This window comes from Megascapheus bottae, chromosome 10, assembly GCF_031878675.1.
Source record: "Megascapheus bottae isolate mThoBot1 chromosome 10, mThoBot2.hap1, whole genome shotgun sequence".
NCBI lineage: Eukaryota > Metazoa > Chordata > Mammalia > Rodentia > Geomyidae > Megascapheus > Megascapheus bottae.
Genome location: NC_143518.1, coordinates 64202596 through 64227436, shown reverse-complemented (window position 1 = coordinate 64227436; position 24841 = coordinate 64202596). Strand labels below are relative to the sequence as shown.

The 24841-nt window shown below is 48.3% G+C and overlaps 2 protein-coding genes across 3 annotated transcripts; one reads left to right on the top strand and one right to left on the bottom strand.

Annotated features, from left to right (window-relative positions):
- The first annotated feature begins 4826 nt into the window (after window positions 1-4826).
- Window positions 4827-14513, top strand: Hnrnpu (heterogeneous nuclear ribonucleoprotein U). Of its 2 annotated transcripts, none has more exons than XM_090341524.1 (14): window positions 4827-5701; window positions 6406-6517; window positions 6594-6667; window positions 8441-8580; window positions 9250-9349; window positions 9699-9811; window positions 10474-10737; window positions 10857-10976; window positions 11853-11981; window positions 12086-12254; window positions 12344-12598; window positions 12804-12988; window positions 13199-13270; window positions 13673-14513. In XM_090341524.1, exons 1-14 carry the CDS (start codon window positions 5011-5013, stop codon window positions 13724-13726), a joined length of 2478 nt encoding a protein of 825 aa, XP_090197650.1. In that variant the 5' UTR covers window positions 4827-5010; the 3' UTR covers window positions 13727-14513. The 2 variants fall into 2 exon arrangements, with proteins under 2 accessions (XP_090197650.1, XP_090197651.1); XM_090341525.1 differs by having other exon boundaries at window positions 4828-5644.
- A 6856-nt stretch (window positions 14514-21369) lies between these two features.
- On the bottom strand, window positions 21370-23355 carry Cox20 (cytochrome c oxidase assembly factor COX20). The gene is made up of 4 exons (XM_090341526.1): window positions 23022-23355; window positions 22577-22691; window positions 22418-22481; window positions 21370-21762 (listed from the first exon to the last, which is right to left on the bottom strand). Exons 1-4 carry the CDS (start codon window positions 23064-23066, stop codon window positions 21606-21608), a joined length of 381 nt encoding a protein of 126 aa, XP_090197652.1. The 5' UTR covers window positions 23067-23355; the 3' UTR covers window positions 21370-21605.
- Between the last annotated feature and the right edge of the window lie 1486 nt (window positions 23356-24841).

The window sequence follows — 24841 nt, the reverse complement described above, 5'->3', positions numbered from 1 at the left end:
GGACAGTATTCAGGTCCTGAGTTCAATCTCCACAACACACACACACACACACACACACACACACACACACACACGACACTGATTCCTGGTACCTGGTTAACAACTAATCTTTGCCCCTCCAGGCCTTGATTATCCTGTGGATGAGACCTCGGCTAACTTGACCCTCCCCAATAGAAAGGATACTGGCATTGACTTTGTAAAATCTTCCTCTATTTGTACTTGAGGTTCTTTTTGAGAACTCACATTGTTTTAAGTGACCAAAAATCTGAGCAAGGGAAATGTCTGAAAACAGGTCCTACTCTGCAGCCAATCAGACCAGTCCCTTGAAGGAATGACATAATCCCAGCTCAGAGAAAATCAAGGCAAAAAACAGCTCTGTGGCCTCCCTCTATTGGTTGAGTCCTGAATTCCAAGGGGGCAGAGGGAAGAGCTCCCAAAGCGTCACCCCTCCCCCACACCTCGGGTTATGTTTATCAAGTTCATTAGCTTACTGTATTATCCATCCTGATTTCTTTTGTGTGTACTAGTCTCGGGGCTTTCTCTGTCCCTTTTTCATTCATGGTTGGTATTCTACCACTTGAGTTACAGCTCGCTTCTGGCATTTTGCTGGTTAATTGAAGAGGAGAATCTCAATGGAGTTTTCCCTCTCAAGGCTGGCTTTGAACTGCCATCCTCTTGAGTAGGTAGGATTACAGATGTGAGCCTCCAGTACCTCATTTATCTGTACTACCTGGCTGCTGCAGAACTACTAAGCGGCCTGATTTATGCCATAAGGTCCAAGTGTAGAGTTCCGTTTTAAGAATGGATGGTTATTTCGGTGGTTAGGTTAGTTGGAGATAGGAATTTCATGTATTTTCCTGCCCAGATCTCAGTCTCCTGAGTAACTAGGGTTACAACTGTGGGCTACTGGAGCCTGGTTTGTATTCTACCTTAAAGTTTACTGCAGAAGCCCCCCACCCCTTAGTGAGTAGGTGCAGTCCTGCCTTCAGCCTGTTTTGAAGAGAGGTCTCCACCCTGTCCCTCTCCCTCCCCCAACTCACACTCACAAGGTCCCTGGCCTGCTCCCAGGCACTCCCTGGTGGTCTAAAATGCCCTTTTGTCTCTGCCCTCTTCTGCTCAGTTTCAGGCCATAGCTGCAGTGTGTTTGCCCCCAAGAATCCCCCTGCTTATTTCTTTCCAGAACACACCTCTCCCCCAGGATGCTGATTGACTCTTGTAGTAGAATGCTGGGGGAGGAGCCCTGGTAGCTCACACCTGCCATCCTAGCTACTCAAGGGGCTGAGTTCTAAGGATCACAGTTCAAAGTCAGCCAGGGCAGGAAAAGTCCATGAGACTCCTATCTTCAATTAATCAGCTCAAGTGGTAGAGCATTAGCCTTGAGCAAAAAACAAAAAACAATAAAACAGTCTGGTGCAGTGGCTCACTCCTAGCTACTCAGGAGGCTGAGATCTGAAGATCATAGTTCCAAGCCAGACCGGGGACTAAAGTCCCTGAGACTCATCTCCAATTAACCACCCACCAGAAAATCGGAAGTGGCACTGTGGCTCAAGGGATAGGGTAGTAGCCTTGAGCTGAAGAGCTCAGGGACAATGTACAGGCCCAGAGTTCAAGTCTGACAAACAACAGCAACAACAACAACAAAAACTTGTTGCTTCTGGGGCTGGAGTTTGGCCTAGTGGTAGAGTGCTTGCCTACCATGCACAGAGACCTGAGTTCGATTCCTCAGTATCACATACATAGAAAAAGCCAGAGTGGTGCTGTGGCTCAAGTGGTAGGTTTCTAGCCTTGAGAAAAAAACCCAAGGACAGTGCTTAGGTCCTGAGTTCAAGCCCCAGGGCCTAAGGGGAAAAAAATTAAAAAAAAAACTTGTTGCTTCCCCCAAATTCTTAGGACTCAGACAAAATGTTTACAAGTCCTTCATACACTACAACATGAATGGCCTCTAATCAAACACTTGGCAGAGTTAGCATTTGCATCACAAACCTCCTAGCACAGACTTTGCTCTTCCCACTCCAGTAGGAAGCATTCTGGTCTCCCAAGCTCCACCAGCATCCCCCAGGAAGCTCTGGTAGTCTAGTGCCAAGTACAGACTTTCCAAATTCCCCCTAGAAACCAGTTCCAAGAGCGTCAGAAGCACAGTGTTGGGGTGGGGATGGGAGTGGGGCATCACAGCAACATGTCTACTCTTTGGTCCCAGTTATCTGTGTCAGTTGGGGCCATGGTTTCAGAGGGCTCAAGCCATGTCCCTGGGTTCCTGTGTATAGAGCTACAGTGCCAATCCATGGCAAGCCAAGGAGAGAAGAAGGGGAGGGAAAGGAGGGAGGGAAGGAGGGACAGCAGGCCTACTCTGGCAGGCCCTCTTTCTTCTATTTCCCCCTGGCCCCCAGCTCTGGGATGTTGCCTGCTACACACAGAGTGGGTCTCAGCCTTCTCAGTTACAGTCCCACCCTAGGCTCAACTGTCTTAGAAAATGCCCTTTTAGACACACCCAGAGACATTCCTTAGTTCTAATCTCTTAGGTACTTCTCCATTCAATCAAACTGGCAAGTAAGATCAAACCCTTATATCCTATAAAGCAAAGCTTGCAAGGTAATTTGAAATAATTTATCTTGTAGGCAACATATTAAGAAGACTAGCTTGTACCAATTTTTAATGTAGAAAGGATTCTGGTTAACAGCAGGCACTTCCAGTTCCAGCAGTATCTCTTATTCTCGAAAACAATAGTCTTACTCTTGCCATATAACAAGGAAATGTTGACTTGCCTGGAGCCAGTGGCTAATCCTAGCTACTCTGGAAGCTGAGATCTGAGGATGGAGGCTGGAAGCCAGTCTGGACAGAAAAGTCCTTAAGACTCTCATCTCCAATTAACCAGCAAAGAGCCAGAAATGGAGGTGTGTCTCAAAGCACCAGCCTTGAGCAGAAAAACTAGTGAAACCTGAGTTCAAGCTCCAGTATCTGTACATAGAAACAAAAAAATTGCTTTTTTTTTTTTTTTTTTGTCAGTCCTGGGGCTTGAACTCAGCCTGGGTACCTGGGCACTGTCCCTGAGAGCTCAAGGTTAGCAGCACTCCACCAAATGAGCCACAGCACCACTTTCAGCTATTTTTGGGGGGTGGGGAGGCCTGAGGCTTGAACTCTGGGCTGGGCATTATCCCTGAGCTCTTCAGCTCAAAGCTACCGCCCTACCCCTTGAGCTACAGAGTCACTTCCAGTTTTTCTGGAGGTTAATTGGAGATAAGAGTCTCATGAACTTTTGTGCCTAGACTGGCTTTGAACCCAGACCCTCAGATCTCAGCCTCTTGAATAGCTAGGATTACAGGCACTGGCACCAGCTACACTTTCAGCTTTTTTGCTGGCTAACTGGAAACGAGTCTCATGGACTTTCCTACCAAGGCTTTGAAGGATGATTCACAGCTTTCAGCCCCCTGAATGGCTAGATTACAAGGGTGAGACAAATGCATCAGGTTTGTGTTTTATTTACTAAGTAAATCTCCCTAAGAGAGTAAGGCATAATGGATAGTTACTGCACCAACCCTAGTGGACTCCTCGAGCCCATGTTAAAGATGGTGTTTAAAAAAACATTCACCGAGGCAATTGTGTGGCATGGTATGTCGCTTGGTTTCAACTTCAAACACAACACACAGGAACACACACACACACGCTAACTTTATAAATCACTTTTTTATTGTCATTTTTCTTTTGGAGATAGGGTCTCACCACGTAGCTGTAGCTGGCTCTGAACTCAATCCTGTCCCATCCCCAAGTATTGGGATTACAAGTGTGCATCAGACACATTAAAGATGAACAATTCATTTCTGGCAATCGGGATTTAACCACTTATTTCCTTCTGTATTCTTGGAGGACTAGGATTTTTTATTTATTTAGAATTTTTTAATAGGTCCTCAGAAATTTAAAGATGGTGACCTACTCTTTTATTGGTCTTTGTAGAGTAAGGCTATTGTGGCAACATTAAAAATACAAGTGGTGGTGGACTGGGGGTCTGGCTCAAGTGGCACAGCACTAGCAATGGGCAAGAAAGTCAAGTGTAGAACTTCAAGTCCTAAGTTCGAGCCCCGGTTCTGGGATAAATTATGCAGATCTGCTTGGTCTGTGCACGTGGTGGCGGGGGCTCAAACCTGCAGAAAAGCAGACACACGAATGCAAAGCAAGATAATGCTGGCCAGGAGCTTGGGCTAGAGGTGGAGTGCCTGCCTGGCGCGCGCGAAGCCTGGGGTTCCGTCCCGCGGCTCCAATGGCAGCGCGGGCCTTGAGGACGCCTACGACAGGGCTCAGGCCCCGAGCGCGGGGCCCAGGCCGGAGGGAGCTCCGCCTTCCTCGCGCGGGGCCGACGCGGGTCCGCGAGGCTCGGGACCCTCCCGCCTCCACGACGGACTCACCACTCAGAACGGGGCTGGCGTCGTCTTCCCGCACCAGGTTCCGGGTCACGGACCCTCGGGCCGCGCGCGGGCGGCCCGGCCTGGCGTCCCCTGCACCCTGCTTCCCGGGGCGGGCTGGGGACCACCCGCAGGTGTGTCGACTTCTCCGCGGGAAGCGCGGGTCCCGCGGGGCCGGGAGGAGTTCCGGACGAGGCGCCGGACGGAGTTAAGACGGCAGGCGCGGGAAACGCGAGGAGCGCGCCGAGCCGAGGCCGGCGGGGCGGGGCGGGGCCGGGGGCGGGGCCGGCGCCGCGGGGGCGGGGCCCGGGCCGGGGGGCGGGGCGGGCGCGCTCCGCTCCCTCCGGGCGGCGCGGCGCGGGGGCGGGGCCTACATATTACGTGCGCGGCGCCGCCCTGCGAGAGGACGTTGCGTGCTCGCTCGCGCCGGGCGAGTCTTCGCGTCTCCCTCGCGAACTCGGTGAAAGGAATTGGCGCCGTTCGACACCAGGCGGGTCCGCTCTGCAGCACGCACCCATCTCCAGCCGCAGCCGCCGCCGCCGCCGCCGCCAGGGCCCGAGGGAGCCGAGCCGAGGTCGAGCCAGCAGCCAGCGGCCAAGCCGGGCCTCACCTCACCATGAGTTCCTCGCCCGTTAATGTCAAGAAGCTGAAGGTGTCGGAGCTGAAGGAGGAGCTCAAGAAGCGGCGCCTCTCCGACAAGGGCCTCAAGGCCGACCTCATGGACCGGCTCCAGGCCGCGCTGGACGAGGAGGCCGGCGGCCGCCCCGCCTCGGAGCCCGGGAACGGCAGCCTCGACCTGGGCGGAGACGCGGCCGGGCGCTCGGGCGCGGGCCTGGAGCAGGAGGCCGCGGCGGGCGGCGACGAGGACGAGGAGGAGGAGGAGGAGGGCATCGCGGCGCTCGACGGCGACCAGATGGAGCTCGGGGAGGAGAACGGGGCGGCGGGGGCGGCCGAGGCGGGCGCCGGGGAGGCGGAGGAGGCGGCCTCGGAGGACGAGAACGGCGACGACCAGGGCTTCCAGGAGGGCGAGGACGAGCTGGGCGACGACGACGACGACGGCGCGGGCGACGAGAACGGCCACGGGGAGCAGCAGCCCCAACCGCCCGCGGCGGCGGCGGCGGCGCAGCAGCAGCCGGCCCAGCAGCGCGGGGCCGCCAAGGAGGCCGCGGGGAAGAGCGGCGGCCCCGCCTCGCTCTTCGCGGTGACGGTGGCGCCGCCCGGGGCGAGGCAGGGCCAGCAGCAGGCGGGAGGTAAGAAGAAGGCGGAAGGCGGCGGAGGCGGCGGTCGCCCCGGGGCTCCGGCGGCGGGTGAGTGCTGCGGCGGTCGTTGCGCGCGGCGGGACCCCGCGTGGGAGGGGACCGTGCCCCAGGCCTGCCGGAGCCCCGGGGGGGGGGCGCGGGGATCCCGGATTAGCCGGGCGGCGGCGGCGGCGGCGGCGCCTCCATTATGTGGCTCGGCGCGGGGGGGGGGGGCGCAGCTGCCGCGGGCGGGGGAGGAGCGGCGGGGAGCGGGCGGGCCGGACGCGGAGGCGCCGCTGCGCGGCGTGCGCGCCCTCCCGCCCGCCGGACACGCGTCTCGGCGGGCCGGTGGGGGAAGGGGCGGCCGGGGGCCCGGGGAGGGCGGCTCGGCGCCGCGGTATTGTGCAAGGCGCCCGGGGGCTCGGCGTGACGTCACTTCCGGCGGGAGGCGGCCGCGCGAGGGGGGCGGAAGCCCAGTACAATGCGGGGCGCGCGGGCCGGCGGGGCGGGGCGGGGCGGCCGCGCGGGCGCGCCCCTCCCCCACCGCGGCCCGGGCCGTCGCCGCCGCCGCACGTGGGCCCCGCGCCGCCCCGCCGCGCCGCCCCGGATCCGCCGCGGCGGCGGGACTGCGTCACCGCCCGCCTCCCGGCGCGCGCCAGGCGGCCGGTTTGCATCCTCCCCGCGGGTGGAAAAGTACCGGCGCGCGGCGGCCTCCGCGCGGAGGGGACGCCTGCGAGGCGCCTGGTCGCTGAGGGGGGCGTTGTGTGTTGTAGGGGACGGCAAAGCAGAGCAGAAGGGCGGAGATAAAAAGAGAGGCGTTAAGAGACCGCGCGAAGACCACGGCCGCGGCTACTTTGAGTACATTGAGGAGAACAAGTACAGCAGGTAGAGGCCGCGCCCGCCCGCCCGCCCGCCGTCCTCGCGGCGGGGACGGCCGGTCAGGAGAGGTTGTGTCTTTCAGGGCCAAGTCTCCGCAGCCACCTGTGGAAGAAGAAGACGAGCACTTCGATGACACGGTGGTTTGTCTTGACACTTGTAAGTGAGCCGACTCCCTTCCCTCTCCCTGCGCACTGCTTTTCTGGCAGCCTAGTGTATGAGGAAGCGTTTTTATTAGAGCAGGAACCTGGTGGTCTGTGTTCATCCAGAAGCAGCGTGTAGTAAACTTGAGTCCCGTTGAGAGAGTTTCTCCAGGCTCGCTAGCACTTTGATATTACCTTTATGATCTGAAAGTTTTTAATTTGGGGACTGTGGAATTGTTGACTTTTTAAATTTTTGACAAGCTAACGAAACATGTAAAACTTATTAACTATATTGTCCTTACTGTAGTGACTTTGAGGTGTGTGTGTGTGTGTGTGTGTGGCATTCTAAGGGAGCTATCTGGGCTAAGTACTTACTACTAATGGTTTTTCCCATTAGCACACAAGTGTATTCCCTATTCTAAGAGACTGTAATATTACATTTCCAATAACTGCTCTTTTGTTCTCAATTCCAGTTCAGTAGCTGCTGCTTTAACATAAGTTGATTTCTTCCAAAGACCTGGGGCAGCAGCAGTGGGCCATCACTGGGCCACTAGCTTCCTTCACCAGCGAATGGTATTGGCAGCGCAGTAAATACTGCTACTTACCCCAGTTCGGTTGCAATTGAATATTAGGAAGTATTGCAAACCTCTAAATGGGCCTTAACTTTCATATCAGACATATTTCTCATGAAAAATTTTATGGACTTAGTATTTGGTCAGAATATAAAACTTCCCAGTGTAGTGAACAGGTCAGGTGAAGAGGTAGAAGTTTTTGAAAAGTAATAGGTACCGTGTCTATTATGTAAGTAGTAGGTGTAAACGTTGAAGCTTAGAATGTCGTGTTTTCCTGTGTGAAATTGCTAATTCAGATTTGTGACTGTAAATGTAAAACTTTCTTTTACAGTTAGTTGGTTGCCACGTCTTTCAAAAGAATAAAGTAATTGGTTTCAAGTTCAGTTGCTTGCTTATATAGTAGTTATATAATAGGAATTGGCAAGGTGCAAGGGTAACACCACCACTGGATCTGGAATGGAGCAGCGGGAGTTGTTAGGTTCCATCATTGAGTTTAAACACCATTTTGTTTAATTCTGGCAAATGATCAGGAATTCTAGGTTCAACTCTTAAGCAGAAACTAAAGTCAGCTTCCGAATTTGGTTAGCTGTTAAATTAGAGAAGAGTGAGAAGGTGCATGTTAAGGAGCCTAGGTAGCGAGACCATTGATGGTTGGGATAATCCAGGAAGTGGTTAATCCTAACAGTAGTAACTGCCAGGGCTTGGAAAGGGTGATCTAAAATGGCAACAGTACTTATTAGTGACCAGGCTCAGAGGTTTAAAAGTTTCAGTGAACAATTGGGCCCAGAACCTTGGTGTTAAATGAAAGTGTGGCATCAAGAGTTCAGGCTGCTATTTGAAAGTAAGTGGTCATGGCCTCCCTTCAGTTTTATTGTGGCACTGGTAAATTCTACCTGGCTCTGGCACACTCCACTTTGATACCCTGCTATCTACTGCTTGCCTCTAAATCAAGGTAAAGAGCAGAGCAGGTATGTATGAATGTCACCTTTGGTTATTTTTCATATTGTAGAGTTAACACATGTTAAGCCCTGTTACCTTAATAAGCAGTTAACATTGACAATTACATCATTGACGAGGGTGACTTGGGGGGAGTGGGCTTTGGGACAGCATGATGTAAAATGTTTTCTGTGGAGCTAAAATATATCAAGCTTTTGTGTTTGCAGAGCAGAAATAAATTGGGTGTCGAATGAGTAATATTGTACTTGATGTAATTGCAGATAATTGTGATCTACATTTTAAAATTTCAAGAGATCGCCTCAGTGCTTCTTCCCTTACTATGGAAAGTTTTGCTTTCCTTTGGGCTGGAGGAAGGGCATCTTATGGTGTGTCAAAAGGAAAAGTCTGTTTTGAGATGAAGGTAATTGCCATTTTTTTAATTTTTTTTTTTTTAAATTCATTTTCTCTGGGTCAATGGCACTTCCTCTGAGTGTTCAAGAGAGGCTTTTCAGTGACTGTTTTTAGCCACTTAAATTTGTAATATTAATATGCCACACTGAGCAAGTGCGTTTTCTATTTAGGAGATACTAGAGAGGGCCACCAAAGAACTCCACACTACTAGTATTGGAAAGAAAAGCTAGGGTTCAATTAACTCGAATTGAGAACTGTGATAAGTCTGACTTAATCCAGACTTTATTTTTGTGGGTCATGGGGCCTGGACACTGTCCCCGAGATCTTCAGCTGAAGAATAATGCCCTACCCCTGAGCCAAGCCAACTTTCCATTTTTCTAGAATTTAAATGGAGATAAGAGTCACAGATCTATCTTCTTGTGCCTGGGCTGGCTTTGAGCCTTGATCCTCAGATCTTGGCCTCCTGAGTAGCTAGGATTACAGACATGAGCCACCGTGCCAGGCCAGACTTGTTAATTTTGTGTTTAACTTCAAGTTGTTGACAAGTGAAAGGAGCAGAGGATTATTGGGAAATGTGGGGTATAGGTAGCTGTCTTTGCATTAATAAGTAGAGAATTAGAATGCGACCCAAATGAAGGCAAGGATATGCAGCTTGATTGTGTAATGATTTGATTTTCAGGTTACAGAGAAGATACCAGTAAGGCATTTATATACAAAAGATATTGACATACATGAAGTGCGGATTGGCTGGTCACTAACCACAAGTGGAATGTTGCTTGGTAAGGTTTTGAGTACTATGGGCTCACAAATGTTTTAGGGCCTGGTTTTAGTATTTTGACTGGGTATTCTGAAATTTTATATCTGTTCTGTGTTTTTTACAAATGAGTAGTATTATCAGGTAACAAGCACACAGTGAAATTTTATCCTTCTAGCTATTTTAAGTTAACAGGTTTAAAAGTTATCCAAGAGAAGAAAATGTCTTATCTAAGACATGACATTTGTCAATTAGTAATAGATGTCCTACTAAGTGTATTAATTCTACATTTAGTATAGAGGTAGATGAGTTGAAGAGTATAATAAAGGTGGGTCTTTGTTTTAAACACTGGGCTCATGGAAGTTCTTCCTCAGGTGAAGAAGAGTTTTCTTACGGGTACTCTCTAAAAGGAATAAAGACATGCAACTGTGAGACAGAAGATTATGGAGAGAAGTTTGATGAAAATGATGTCATTACATGTTTTGCTGTGAGTTAACCTAACATTCTCTAAGTGACAAATTGCTTACACTCATCAGAGGAGTTTTTAGAAAGTAATGTCTCTACGGTCAATATCAATATTAATACTGTACCAGTTCTGGGTTAAAGACAAACTGAGAAAATGGAGGACATTTTTCTGGGAGGAATCAGTAATAGGCTTAACTACCAAACAAAAGCCTCTCATTCAAAATATTTGATATATGGGGGGGGGGGGGCCTGTGTTGGGGCTTGAACTTAGGACCTTGGCACTGTCTCTGTGCTTCTTTTGCTCATGGCTAGCATTCTACCACTTCAGTCACAGCACCACTTCTGGCTTTATTTTCTTTTCTGGGCCTGGGCGCTGTCCCTGAGCTCTTTAGCTCAAGGCTAGCATTCTACCACTTGAGCCACGGCGCCACTTCCAGTTTTTCTGCTGGTTAATTTGGAGATGAGAGTCTGTCACAGACTTTCATTTCATGCCTGGCCAGCTTTGAACCATGATCTGTCCTCAGATCTCAACCTCCTGAGTAGCTAAGATTACAGGGTGTGAGCTACCAGCACTCAGCAAAATATAAGTATGGTTTCCATAGGATGTATTTATTGGTTGGGTTTTGAAATACTTAAGAAAACTTTATAGGAAGTAATTGAAGTTAGTAACCTTTTCTGTTATAGAACTTTGAAAGTGATGAAGTAGAACTTTCTTATGCTAAGAATGGACAAGATCTTGGCATTGCCTTCAAAATCAGTAAGGAAGTTCTAACTGGACGGCCACTCTTTCCGCATGTTCTCTGCCACAACTGTGCAGTTGAATTTAATTTTGGTCAGAAGGAAAAGCCATATTTCCCAATACCTGAAGACTATACCTTCATTCAAAATGTCCCCTTAGAGGATCGAGTTAGAGGACCAAAGGGACCTGAGGAGAAGAAAGACTGCGAAGTGAGTGACATTTCCTTTGTATTATGTGTTATGTGTTATTTCAAGTTTGCAAACGTGGATGATTCGTGTGTTGTCTGCACTGGTGTGCTGTTAGTGAATTAACATTTTTCCCACTGTAGGTTGTGATGATGATTGGCTTGCCAGGAGCTGGCAAAACTACTTGGGTTACTAAACATGCATCTGAAAATCCTGGCAAATACAACATTCTGGGGACAAACACCATTATGGATAAAATGATGGTAAGTGACGTGTCTCGGACTGGCCTCAGCACTCCGATCAATTGGGTAGGATCTCAAAGGTGATCCTGCTAACTTTCAGTTCTCTCATTTTCTAAGTCTGGCCAAAGCTAACTGATAACATGAAGTACCAAGCACTTTATAAAATAAAATATGCTGCTTCCTAGTGGCTAGTTAGGTTTGTTTTTTAACTCTTCATATCCAGTACCCTGTAATCCTAGCTACTCAGGGAAGCTGAAATGAGATGGGTTGTAGTTTTTACAGCCCAAGCAGTATTCCTCAAGTCTTGCATCTCAGAAAATGAGCCAATCAGGGCCTGAGCTAAGACTCAAGTGGTAGAGCACCACCTAAGTGTGAGACCTTGAGTTCCATAAGAAAGAACATAATATTTTAATTTTTTTTTTTTTTGTTGGCCTTGGGCGTAGGTTTTTGTCTCTAAGCTCCTTTTGCTCAAGGCGAGCACTCTACCATTTGAGCTTCCACACACTTGCAGCATTTTTTTTTTTTATTTTTTTATTTATTTTTGCCAGTCCTAGGCCTGAGCATTGACCTTGGGCTCTGGTAAAGCTGCAGCTCTACCACTTGAGCCACAGCACCACTTCTAGCTTTTCTGTGTATGTGGTACCCAGGAATTGAACTTTGTCTTTGTGCATGCTAGACAAGCACTCATACTACCACTAGACCAAATTACTGGCACTTCCAGCTTTTTTGTGATTAATTAGAAAAGTCTTAACATACTTTCCTGCTCGGGAGGCTGGTATTGAACCATAGTTCTCAGATGTCAGCCTGCTGGGCAGCTAAAATTTCAGGCATGAGCCACTAGTGCTAGTTAGTGGCTGGTGTAGAAGCAACATTTGACTCCAGTACTTTTAAAAACAGGTGGCAGGCTTTAAGAAGCAAATGGCAGATACTGGAAAGCTGAATACACTCTTGCAGAGAGCCCCACAGTGTCTTGGAAAGTTTATTGAGATTGCTGCCCGCAAGAAGCGCAACTTCATTCTGGATCAGGTAAGCACTGAGTAAAGGGTGAAGGATGTTAACTGATGAGTGTAATTTAGTATGTTTAGTGAAACTTTAAACGTAATATAAATTGGAGTTTTATTTTTCCCAAGACAAATGTGTCTGCTGCTGCCCAGAGGAGAAAAATGTGCCTGTTTGCAGGCTTCCAGCGGAAAGCTGTTGTAGTTTGCCCAAAAGATGAAGACTATAAGCAGAGAACACAGAAGAAAGCAGAAGTAGAGGGGAAGGACTTGCCAGAGCACGCAGTCCTCAAAATGAAAGGTAGATGACTAAAGTTTCTTGTGCTTGTTGCTTTCTGTGGTGTCCTGATCTTTGTAGTGGGTTTCTAACTTTGACTTTATTGTCTGTAGGAAACTTTACCCTGCCAGAGGTGGCTGAGTGCTTTGATGAAATAACCTATGTTGAACTTCAGAAGGAAGAAGCCCAAAAACTTTTGGAGCAATATAAAGAGGAAAGCAAGAAGGCACTTCCACCAGAAAAGAAGCAAAATACTGGCTCAAAGAAGAGTAATAAAAATAAGAGCGGCAAGAACCAGTTCAATAGAGGCGGTGGGCATAGAGGACGTGGAGGATTCAATATGCGTGGCGGCAATTTCAGAGGAGGAGGCAAGTAGTTTTTATTTCATTCCATATTGAAGTGGACAGGAATGGCCAGAGCCTGTCCATTCAGCTAACTTTTACATGGAAATTATGTCACTAACATAACCTCGTTCTATCGTAATAACTAGTGGAAAGTCTTATGTGAATGATTCAATTAAGCTCTTTTACTTTTGGTACTGAAGGATTGACTTAAGTTGTGTTTTGCTTTTAGCTCCTGGGAATCGTGGTGGTTACAACAGGAGGGGCAATATGCCACAGCGAGGTGGTGGCGGTGGCGGGAGTGGTGGCATTGGCTATCCCTACCCTCGTGGCCCTGTGTTTCCTGGCCGTGGTGGCTACTCCAACCGAGGAAATTACAATAGAGGTGGAATGCCCAACCGAGGGAACTACAACCAGGTAAAGAAGAAAGTAGGCTTGTGGAGACTCAGGGAACATAAAGAATATGGTTTTCTTATGCAATAACTAGAAGTTTGCTTTTCAGATGTAGTAACTTAGTAGTTAGATTTCTGGTCAGAATAAAACCTGAATCCACTATGGGGTACACCCCCCTCCCCCCGGGTTGTTTGAGCTAGTAAGGGCGCTGAACAATGTTTTTTTCCCTTACAGAATTTCAGAGGACGAGGAAACAATCGTGGTTACAAAAATCAATCTCAGGGCTATAACCAGTGGCAGCAGGGTGTAAGTAATTTCTTACGTGATCCTGTACTTTGTATTTTCCATTTACATGAATCAGTTTCAAAAGATAATATCCAGGAATTGAAGTTAAGGTAACATTGACTTCTAGTTGTAGCTATACTAAACAGGTTGGAACTCACAGTAACTTTAATATATAATTACCTATGGTTCTTTTTACTGTTAGATTTAATTGTGTAAACTAACCCAAGTCATGGTTTTTTTTTTATAATGTGTATTTTGATAAGTAATGGGATATTAAAAGTAAATTTGGTTTGATATAGAAATCAGGTATGACAAGTATAAATTTGTTTCCAGCAGTTACTCTGAATTAGATTGTCATTTCCTAAAAGCAATTTGAGTGGCTTATTGATGTTTTTTCTTTAAAAAAACAATTTTCTCTTACAGCAATTCTGGGGTCAGAAGCCATGGAGTCAGCATTATCACCAAGGATATTATTGAATACCCAAATAAAACGAACTGATACATATTTCTCCAAAACCTTCACAAGAAGTCGACTGTTTTCTTTAGTAGGCTAACTTTTTAAACATTCCACAAGAGGAAGTGCCTGCGGGTTCCTTTTTTAGAAGCTTTGTGGGTTGATTTTTTTTTTCTTTTCTTTTTTGTACATTTTTAATTGCAGTTTTAAAGTGAATCGTAAGAGAACCTCAGCATTGTGCACGATAAGAGAATGTGTCAGTATTTCAGGGTTCTACATTTTATCTGTAAAATGTGACTTTTTTTTATCACAACAAAAGTAAAATGTTGCTTTGTACCTGGTGTCTTTTATTAAGAATTTACTCCCCCATTTCTCGCAGAGAATAACAGTCGGGAGTCATTGTCACAATATAGAAATGTTAGCAACCAGATTCATGTAAGGACTTGACGGTCCTCATGAATTTCATACGACTCTGTAATGCTCATGTTACACTCCATCCTCTCTTCTAGTTTGCTGGGTAATAGTGAAGGGGTACGATAAATAGTAAATTCTGACAAAAACTGGGAAGGCCTTTTCTGTTTAAGTAAAATGGAATTGGTGTAATTGGGAATGAAGGTGAAAATTGGAACCAAGGTGGAGAAGATGGAGTGTATGTAGAAGGGCTGTTAAACAATGTAAAACATGGTTGCATTATTTGTGGAGGCTCAAACTTGTGAAGGTTAAATACCATAATTTTTCCATTTGTTCTGCATTTTGATTCTGAAAGAAAGCTGGCTTTGCCCATTTCTTATTAAAAAAACTTGTTGTAAATCCAGTTGTCTAATGGGATCTATATGAAGTTAGCTATGTCTGTATGCCCTTCTCCCACAAAATACTGTATAACTAGTGTGCTTGTAGTAGTTAACTCCACCATCTTTGTAAGCTAATGAAATTGTGAGTCACCCATTTATATCTTAATTTCTAATCATGTCAGTTATTGAATGGGTATCTCCTTAGCCTGCTGATTTCTTTTTCTTTCTAAAGAAAGTGGGTGGAGAAATTAATTTAGACTTTGTTTGCAATAAAAAGAATTCATTTTACTCTCGTTTTGGGATTCTCGCCATCAAGGTTCAAAATCCCTTATCACCTACTCCCCAAGAGGAGAGATTCTAAGTGTGTGCTTTCTGGACAGCTTATTCTTTACTCTGTACTTGGAACATTTAGGTTTTAAAAACTTAAATGTACACTGACGATGACTACAAAGTTGAATTCTTCCCTTCCCCTTCCCCCAGACTGCTTTTATTTAACATTTATTGAGGGGAAACAGTACTGGCTGGGAGAAGTTAAAGCACTATTTACCATCTTGACAAAATGCTGACGGCTGTCCTGGAGTGATGCCTATGTGCATCATACAAGCCAGTCATTGATCTCAGTACTACACACCACTGCTAACTTGACTTTAGCTATGCAATGACATTAGATCCCCTAATTGTAATTTTATTGGGTTTGCAAAGAACACTTAAATCTCAAAGGACCCTCACTGATGTGAGGCATCAGGAGTCAAACTGTAGAACTAAATTTTAACTGCAGCTTAGTATTTTGATGGTGTTTAAGCTTGCTTCCGGTAAGTTGAGGTTTGCTTACAATATTGTTGTAGTTATAAGTCAGATGTTTAACTTGAGCTCATTCTCCTAGGGTCTTTATTACAGGCTGGAGTTGATCAGTTTAGATGATGATATAAGAAATAGGAATAAAGACTAGCCTAAAGAAACATCAGTACAGGGTAGTATACTGTAGGTGTTTGTTTTGCTTTTGTTTTTTAGTAATTAACAGCTAGCCACAACTAGCATGTGCTAACTTTTCAATATACATCATTGGGCTCTGCGTGTGTGTGTGTGTGTGTGTACTTAGTGAAAATTCAAACTTGATGCTCATGGGTATTAATTTTTGTGCAGGTTAAACACTTTGCAGTATGCAGTGAAAATTACTGAAAATTCATTGCCATTACAACAGGATATTATACTAGGTAGCACATCTGGATGTGCAGTCAAAATATGAGAAACTGAAATAGGAGCAATCTCACAACTAAATCAAGGAAAATCGTAGGGATGTTCCAGATAGGCAAAATGGAGAAAAGTAAGGTTTATTTTGAGAAATGCCAAAATTTGGCCGAATAAAGCCTGAGACATTTGCTTTATCAGTTCTTCCCTGCCTGCCATGACCCGCCCCCACGGCATTCAGAAGGAACACAGTGCTTAGTTCAAAACGTGATTATGAAGTGCCTTCCTGGGAAGCTTTGCCATTCGTACGTCATGCTGATTCAAAGCTGATGATGGGTGCAGCTCAGTGGTTACCTGGCATATGCAGTTCCCTTGCTTAAGGCTCTGCACTGCACTGCCTTATCAGGATGATAAGTTAAAAAAGGCTTCACTACAGGAATGGTGAATTTAAAATGAATAGTCCCAGTGTTTCTTTCGTTGCTTTGGGGTTATATAAGATAGCCCTTGAAGGGCCCTCTAAGAAGGCAGTGGCTGTACTCAGCCGTATGAAGATACCCTGAAATTGTCCTCAATTTGGCATTAAATGACAATAAGCAGTCTTATAGCAATCAAGAGTTCTGTGAAATGGAGCCAGTATTTTTAAGTGTTTACACTTTAGGGTTTTATATTCATGCATAGATGGTACTTTATGGGAGTTAATTTTTTTAATAAAGTTAAATTCTAGGACTGTGCTTTTACTGAGTTATATTGCACATAAAGAACACTTTAATAACTATTCTAGACCTACAGAATTTTATTTCCTTAAGAGAGTAAATTTAGGATGAATTTGCATAATTTCCTTCAAACATCTAAGATTTTTAAAGGAGAATGAACTTTTTGTAGCAGAGAATGAGTACCTATCTGCTCAAAAGCTCCTCTCATCCATCTAAAGCCATTTTTTCTAAAATGCCTATTTTGGGTATAAGTTTAAACTCATTTGAGGTAGATTGTAAAACTGGGTTTAAGTTTGAGCATGTTTTACTTGTTAAAAGCAAAGGGTATGTAATGTTAAGGTCTGGCAGTAGATTGTTATACCTATTTGTTGGAACTTATACCTAAGAATAAATCACAAAATACTGTTGGAAATACAAGTCCCAGACCTCTTCATCCCATTAAAGCAAAGCTTTTACCTTGGTTGGTAATTAGCTAGCTTGGGTTTGAGAGAGGAATCCATTCTATAGCTTATCAAACAGGGAAGACAATGTGCTCCATTAAGGTGCTTTGACAAGCATTGAAAAGGTACTTGTCTAGCTAACTCGTTGTCCTATTAATATTCCTAATCTTAGTATTGACCAATTCTTGGCAGTTTGCAAGGGATTGAAGAGGCACACACCCCTGAGTGCATTGCTGTGGAAAACAATTTTGAAAATAGGCATGCTAACTCATATTTGGTGTTAGCACTGGAGCATGTCATCATGTAGAACCCCAGGACTTTATGAAAGTGAACTCGGGGAGAGCTAGAAAGACTACATTTGCTATTCTACACTTTTGCCTATTGAATAGAAATAAAGGTGTGATGCATTATTCATTTGTAAGGCATCATAGGCTGAAACCTATAATGTTTTTCTTGGAGTCATTAGTGGATGTGAGCCCAGTGTTGGCGGAGGGTAGGAACTGTTCATAACAGGCATGTTAGCTAACTTAACATGTCGAAGCTCCTTCAAGTTAGCAGATTGGCCCAAGAATACAAACTTGGAAAACTTACAAGTTTGTTTTTATGTCAAAAGATTTGTTTTTAGCCTGTATTTCCTTCTTGACCATGAGCATTTGCTTTTCAACAGGAGAATCTGAGATAAGTCTAGGGTAGCATCCATCCAGGAAAGTGTAGGCAGGTTTCAAGTTGTTACCTGACCAGTATTCAACCTAGTTTTACCATGATAGTAGGAATTAGGGACTGTAGACTGAACAGTCAGGACAGTATCTAGTACTGAGCCCAGTGTTTGTAGTTATTTGTGCTTTTCCTTTCACAGTCCCATTCGATGTTCGTAGAGGAAGTGTTTGGTTTTTCCCAGTAAAATACTGTTTGTGCAAACACTAGAAACATTGGTACAAGTTGTTAGCCTCAAAAAGTGGCTAGAATAGACACTTCAACTGCAGATGTAATAGCCATGCTTTATACAGAGAAGGTATTGATTAGTTTGGCAATTTGAATACCTAGTGAAGGGAGATGGGAGAGTTATGGACAAGTATAATGAAAGGTTCCAACATACCAGTTTTTTTTTTTTTTGTAAAAAAAAAAAAAAAGCAAAATAAGTGTGCTGATTTAAGTTTCATCTCCTTTTCCTTAGTCTGTCCATGTGAATGTGCTGTGTGGAAGAGTAAAAGAAAGGGCCCATCTAAATGTGTTCCAGAGATTCCAATAGGTATTCCACATTCATTGCTGCTTGTGTATTTAATATTGTGGTAGGTCTGTAGGAGCACCTCTAAAATTAAGATGGACAGACCTAACAGAAAGGTTTTCTTTCTTTGCATAGCTTAAGTGGAAAAAAAACCTATGCTTATTTTTAGGTTTGCGTCCTGTACATGATACTTAGTAATCCACTTTTAACAGGAGTGCGAAACAGGGAAAATAGGATACCTTTTGACTGGTTAAAGAAGTATAGTGGGAAAATAAGTTCCAGGCATACAGAAGGAATTGGAAGTTTGATGATGGTACTCAATCAACCTTCCCACCTGCCCCAGAACCATGTCCTTATCAAGTGAGAAGAGTTAGTAGCAGTTCAGACCGCATTGTTGCTCAGTGGAGTTGAGGTCTAAACAACATATTCCTAACTTCACGGTGGAGGGACAAGCACAGTGTGGGAACGTTGTATGCAGCTTAGCTGGTCAGGTAAGGGAGTGCCATATGACATAGTGTACTGGGCCTGCTTATTATCATTAGAAAAACAGGAGATACTCAGTGGCCAGAGTACTTCTAAAATGGACAGCAGAAATGTCAAAATACAGTCACCCTTACTCTAGAGAAGGGAAGAGTATGATTACAGCTCCAGCCTGTTATCCCAGCAGCTTGGGCTGGGCCAGGAAGATGCCAGCCTGGCCTTACCTCCTACGTCGTAATGTTTACAACTCAAATCCATCATTTACAACTTAGTGCTTAAAGTACGGTGCTTTCAAAATTATGTTCATAATAAAAATTTATTGTCACAACAGTTAACCTTTCTAGGAAAAAACTTTTAAATGGATCTTCATATACAAAATGAGATGTGTCGTACTGATACTGGGTGGTTGTAGACACTGGCATATTGACCCAATTTGATAATTATTTGGCTATTTAAGATGCTTTGAAACATGAGTTAAACCATTACAAGTCTGAATTGGAAAAATTGTTAACTCATTACATTTGCTTACCCAAGAATAGCGTCTATTTAACATGACTTTTAAAGGGGTGTTTTGGCCCCTGTCACAGATCTTTGTCTAGGAATAGAAGGATTCAAACCTTACTTGATCCCTAGCTCTGTGCTGAACAGTGCATAAACAGGAATCCTGAATCCTGATTTATTATATAGACCTCCTCGCATTATGTAATCGAAGCAAAGGGAAACCAGCGATGGAGTTAGAGGTACGTAGACTGAAGAGGTGCCTGCAAATCCAATCATGGTTATGGCATTAGTCACGGTTGTTGCCATGCCCAGTCTAAAATGACAAGTCCAGCAAACTAATTGTAATTCTCTGAGGCCCCTTTTACTGAAAAGGAAAAGTAGTCAATTAAAAAAAAGGGAAGGGGGAAAGGGAGGGGTTACATAAAGCACTAGAAAGGTTTCTTGAAGTAGGAATGACTAGCTCCATAACACAAAGGCTCTAAACTAATAACTGCAATTCTGTTTTGATCAGCTAGTTAGCTGGTACCACTGCTCCTGTCACCTAGTGTGAAGTTTGGAATGAATGGGACAATGGAAGGCAGTGAGCTGGAGACTTCGGAGTAGGCCTGGAAGGTAGGCTTAAAAGTGGCTTGGTGATGACTTGATGCGGGGAACTCGGTCTTTGTTGCTGACCCTCAGTAATGACCATTAACTGGCCGCTTCATTGGCACATACTGTGGCTCAAGGTGTGTATCAGGTTTTTTTGTTTGTTTGTTTGTTTGTTTTGGCCAATCCTGGGGCTTGAACTGAACTTAGGGCCCTGGGCACTGTCCTTGGGCTTTCTCAAGGCTAGAGCTCTATTACTTGAGCTACAGCACCACTCCTAGCTTTTTCTGTGAATGTGGTGTGGAGGAATTGAGCATGCCCTGCACTGTATTAGGCTCTTAACAGCAAAACCTCTAGCTATTCCTTTTTTACCTAAAGAGGGGCAATGAGAAAGGAAAAAAATGTGTGCCAATCCTGGGGCTTGAACTTGGGGCCCGAGCCCTCAGCTTTCACTACTTAAAACTGGTTCTCTACCACCTAAGCCCCATCTGTATTTCCAGCTTTTTTTGGTGGTTGATTGCAGGTAGTTTCATGGGTTTTCTTGCCTGGGGTTGACTTCAAATTGAGCTCCTCAGCTAGTAAGTCTCCTAAGGCAAGATTATAGGCATGAGCCACCAGCATCCAGCTAAAGGAACAAAGTAGAATTGAGATGCAGAATTGAGTTGAATGGTGGAGGAATTGTAAATATAAAAATGTTTGCAATAACATTTTAAAAGCAATACCTTAAAGCAAATTGTGTTTTAACTTTGTTTTTAATTTAGGTCTGCTGTTTGCTGGTCAATGTGTTGTGGAAATAACCTTGATAATGATGAAAGCTTTGGAAATTTTTGCCGGCGAAGAGGTTTCTCTTACAGGGTAAGCCCAAGGTAAGCTGTAATTGGCAGTGTTGCTAGAGCTACAGTGGCTTGAGTCCGCTGTCGAATTTTGCACGTACCCCCTTGGCAAGCAAACTTGAGGGCAAAGCTGGCCTTTGTCCAGCTTGCTAAATGGCAGATTACCAAGAACTGCCTACTAATGTTCTCCCCCATCCCTGCAGTGCTGCTGCTTTCAGCATGGGTGACTAGCATAAACACATGCACACACGTGTCATATGGCCACCCTGGTCCCGGACACTGTCAAAGCTTGTACTGTACCACCTTGAGCCACAGTGGCATTCCCAGCTTCTTGGTGGTTAATCTGCAACACTCTCCTGCCTTGGGCTCTGCACCATGATCCTCAGATCTCAAGGCATCTTCCTGCCTCACACACTGGCTGAGCCCCACCCATCCAAGGAATAGACCAGTGCCTGCTGAAGCCCTGTCCTTCCACAGCACAACTCAGCTACTTCTTCAACATCTAGCTGCTAGTTTTAAGTTAACATTACTTGGGAGCGGGGGCTGGGGAGGCTGCACCAATGGTTCACTCTTGAATTCTAGCTATTCAGGAGGCCAAGTTTTGAGAGGGTCATGGTTTAGAGCCAGCTGAATCAGGGAAGTCGATGAAACTATTTTCTGCCACTACCCAAAAAGGTAGAAGTCCTGAACCAGTGAGCAAAAATGAGCTGAGAGAGAGCCCAGTTCAAGTCCCAGGACTAGCACAAACATGGTACCTCATAAGAAAGGGATGAGGTATTTATAATTCTGCTTTTCAAACGGCAGTTGGCTTTATTTTAGGGTCTTTTTATTAGTGTATAATTTCTGGGTTGGGGGAAGGGTGTTTAAACCTTGCATACTTCATAACTTAAGAACACTAGAAAATATAAGGTGATGAATGAATCTCTTTGATTTTATTTCTTGAAGTATCAATTCATACTGCCAGTAACTTCTGGCATGATAGGTGCAACACAGATCTAATACATAATACAGGCATATGTATTATATATACTACCAGTGGAAGATCAGAATGAATTGGGTTGCATACCAAGAAGAAAGGCTGCATCAGACAGTGCTGCGTGCGCGCTTCATGACTGTGCATGCAGTGACTTTTTAACTGTCTTGTGCTCAAGGCTGCTTAGTTGTGCTGTGCTGGTAGCTACTGTTGGCTTGTTTCCTTTCAGGATCCAGGTGGGTGCTTTCATATAAAATCTTGTTCTTAATTCCTTCTCGGGCAATTCTTTCCTGGAGCCTTTGCTTTGCATAGTTATACCTACAATGCAACCTTGAAAGAAAAAAAGAAATGTTTCTACCATGTGAACACTGCAACCACAGGATTTCAAGGTGCTTGCAGATGCGGATCTCAAAACTAGAGTGACAGGTGTTCAGTGTGCTCTGTTTCGGGTGGCTTGGATGTCCAAATCTCTGCAAGCGCTTGCTTGAACTCAGCAGCCTGGGCTCTCTCCCTGAGTTCTTCAGCTCAAGGCTACCTGGAGCCAAGCCCCACTTACAAGAGTTTCAGGTCCCTTAGTTCTCCTGAGACTCCTGGCTGACAGAACCTTGATTCTCAGATCTCAGCCTCCTGAGTAGGATTACAGGTGTGAGCCATTGCGCCCAGCTGTGCAAACACTTTTTCTTAAGGTAAACTGAATAGTTTTGAAAGAGGTTTGCTGTTGTAGAACTAGAACCAGAAAGTGGGAAATCTTGGGTTTGTCCTACTTTCTTCAAAAATACAGATTGATAAGTGGTACAGAGCTTGTGTAGAGAGGTTGACTTCATTCATAAAAGCTCTGACCTCAGTCTGATGAGTAGGCAAATTACCAATGGGACAAAAGTCTACTATTGTCAAACCGACTTTCACTAAAGAAAGTATAAAACTCTGAAGGAAGTGTCTGAGCTAGGCTTGTTGAATGGGCTTTCGGAGAAACGTAAAGGCCTACCAGCATCCTAAAGTGACCACGACAAACCCTCCGACTCCAACGTCACAGGACCTCCTCACTCTACCTGTGAAGAAGAAGAAGGGTGGCGACCACATACATGAGCCGGTGCCCTGTGGCACTGGAAAATTCAGAGACCTGTCGCACGCAGATCATACTCACTAGTAAACAAAAAGTGTCCAAGTCCAGCCACCACCGAGCCTGAGGCGCCACACAGCACCGATTCCCGAGCACAGGGCGTGTTCTGCACGTCTAAGATTCCTAGGAGCCTGAGGGACTGGAATAAAGCGGCCCTGGAGCGGCTTCCCCGCCGGGCCCGTGCTCCTCGGAACGTCGGGAGGGGAAGGGGGGGGTGGAGGGGGGACCCCTGGGTCTGCGCTGCCCGCGCGGCTCCCGCGTCAATAAAGCACGTTTCTGGAAGCGCCTGTCTCCCTTTCCTTTGTCCTCGCCCGCACGCCGTGGGCGCCATGGGGCATCCGGCTTGGAGGCGGCTCGGGGTCCGTGGGGGCCCGCGCCGCCCGGCTCCGCACCCACGCCCGCCGTGCCCGGCCGCCCTGCCCCGCGCTCCCCTCCGCGGCCCCCGGCCGCGCCCCCCCGCCGCGGTTACCTTGCCCCGCCCGGCCTCGCCAGGCTCCGGCGCGGCGGCGGCCATGCGGACGAGTCGGCGCTCCGGCGCGGCGTGGGGCGGGGCGCGCCTCGGCCGCACGTGGCCCGCCCTCCTGCCGCCCCGCCCGCCCGCCCTCCTCCCGCCGCCGCCATCTTAGGCTGCGCCCCGGCGACCGCGCCTCCGCCTTTGTTCGGGGCGGCGGCCGCGCGGTCCCTCTGGAGCGCCGGGGAGCGGCCGCGGCCCCGGCCCGGCCCGAGACCCGCGCCACGGGCCGGCCCGCCGGGCCAGGCCGAGCCCTCCCGCCGCCTCCGCCCAACCGCCGCGCGTAACCGCCGCGCGCGTGCGCGTCTCCGGGCGCGCGCCCCCCCCCCCGCAGCCGCGCCCCGCGCGCGCCTGCTTTGTGCTCCGCGGCCGGAAGTGGCTCGCGCGCTCGGCGGGCCTCGTGCCCCGCGGCCTTTGTCCCTCTGGCCGGGGTCCCGCCCTGCCCCCGTCCTCGCCCTTCCGTCTAGCACCGAGTCCCTGGGTCGCCCGAAGGAGACGGGGACAAAATGGAGGCGTTGGCGCGGGCGGACGTGCGCCGAGACGCGGAGGCGGCGGGGGCGGGGGCGGGGGCGGAGTAGCGCCGCGCGGTCCGAGGCCGCCACCCCTCCGCGCACGCGCGCGGTGCTGGCGCCCTTCCCCCTCCCCCCCGCAGTCCCAGCATGCACGGCGCGGCTCTCGACCCCGTCACCCGCCGAGCCTGCGCGCGGCGCCCGGCGGCCCCCGCGCTGCGGACACGGTGACGTCGGCGCACGCGCGGGGCCGGGCGCGGGGCCGGGGCTTCCTCCAGGTCGGCTGCGCCCCCGCCGCCCGCGCGCCGCCGTTCTCTTGCGTTCTTCCTGGCTACCCAGCGTCTGGGTTTTTATTCCTGGACAATGACTGCGGTAACAGGCGTCCTCGCACTGCGCGGGCGGGGTGCGGGGCGCGCCGGGGACGGGGGAGTTCGAGGTCCGCCCGGCCCGGCCCCCGCCCCGGCCCCCGCCCCGGCCCCGGCGGGGACGCTCCCCAAACGCCCAACCGCTGAGCCAAGACCGGGCGCGGCAGTGAAGCCCGCGGGGGGCTGGGGCCATTTCGTGCAGGCGAACGGGGCGGGCGGGCCGCGCAGGCCTCGGGCGCCGCCCCCGGACAGCCCGGGCCAGGGTCCACCGAGCCCCGGCCCTGACCGGCGCGGGCCGCCTCCCGCCCGTGAGCCCGGACTCAGGCCCGGCCCCCGAGGTGGTTTTCCGTCGGCTCGAGGCCGGCCCTGGCTCCGGCCCCGCAGGAAGCTGGGGTCCGGGCCCGGCCAGCGCCGGAAGGCCGGGGAGGGGGCCGCGGCTCGAGGAGGCAGCAGCCTGAGCGGAGGCCGGCGCCGCGCCGCCCCGCCCCGCCCTTTCCTCGGTGCCCTGGCCTCGGGTGCTGGGAGGGCGGCGGGAGCACCGGGTCACGTGGCGCCCCTGCGGGGCCGACGTCGCCCGCCTGTGTCCGCGCTCCCGGGGTTGAGCGCGGGCCCCAGGGGAGGGGCCCCAACGCGGCCGCGTCCCCGCCTCGAGCGTGTCCCCTCCTGCTCCTCTCAGCCGCGCACCGAGATTTCGGATCTGATGGCGCTTCAAGGTGGACGGCTTTGTTTGCTGCTAGCTCTGGGCTTGACCTCGGGGCCTCGGCGCTGTCCTTGCCGCCTCCTGCTCCAGGCTAGCACGCTACCACCTAGGCCACAGCGACAGTTCAGCTTTTCTGAGTAGTTTAAGGAGACAGCTGCCTCACAGGGACTGGGCTGGCTTCAAACCCCAGTCCCCAGAAGCTGT

Excerpts from the sequence above, each read along its gene's own strand:
- Hnrnpu (XM_090341524.1), top strand. The coding sequence starts at position 5,011 with ATGAGTTCCTCGCCCGTTAATGTCAAGAAGCTGAAGGTGTCGGAGCTG. Across the intron at positions 9,350-9,698 it reads CACAAGTGGAATGTTGCTTG|GTGAAGAAGAGTTTTCTTAC; the intron begins GTAAGGTTTTGA and ends GTTCTTCCTCAG. Across the intron at positions 12,255-12,343 it reads CGCAGTCCTCAAAATGAAAG|GAAACTTTACCCTGCCAGAG; the intron begins GTAGATGACTAA and ends TATTGTCTGTAG.
- Cox20 (XM_090341526.1), bottom strand. The coding sequence starts at position 23,066 with ATGGCCGCCGCCGCGCCGGAGCCTGGCGAGGCCGGGCGGGGCAAG. Across the intron at positions 22,482-22,576 it reads TGGACACTTTTTGTTTACTA|GTAGAGTGAGGAGGTCCTGT; the intron begins GTGAGTATGATC and ends TCTTCTTCACAG. Across the intron at positions 21,763-22,417 it reads GTGGTCACTTTAGGATGCTG|GTTGCATTGTAGGTATAACT; the intron begins GTAGGCCTTTAC and ends TTTTCTTTCAAG.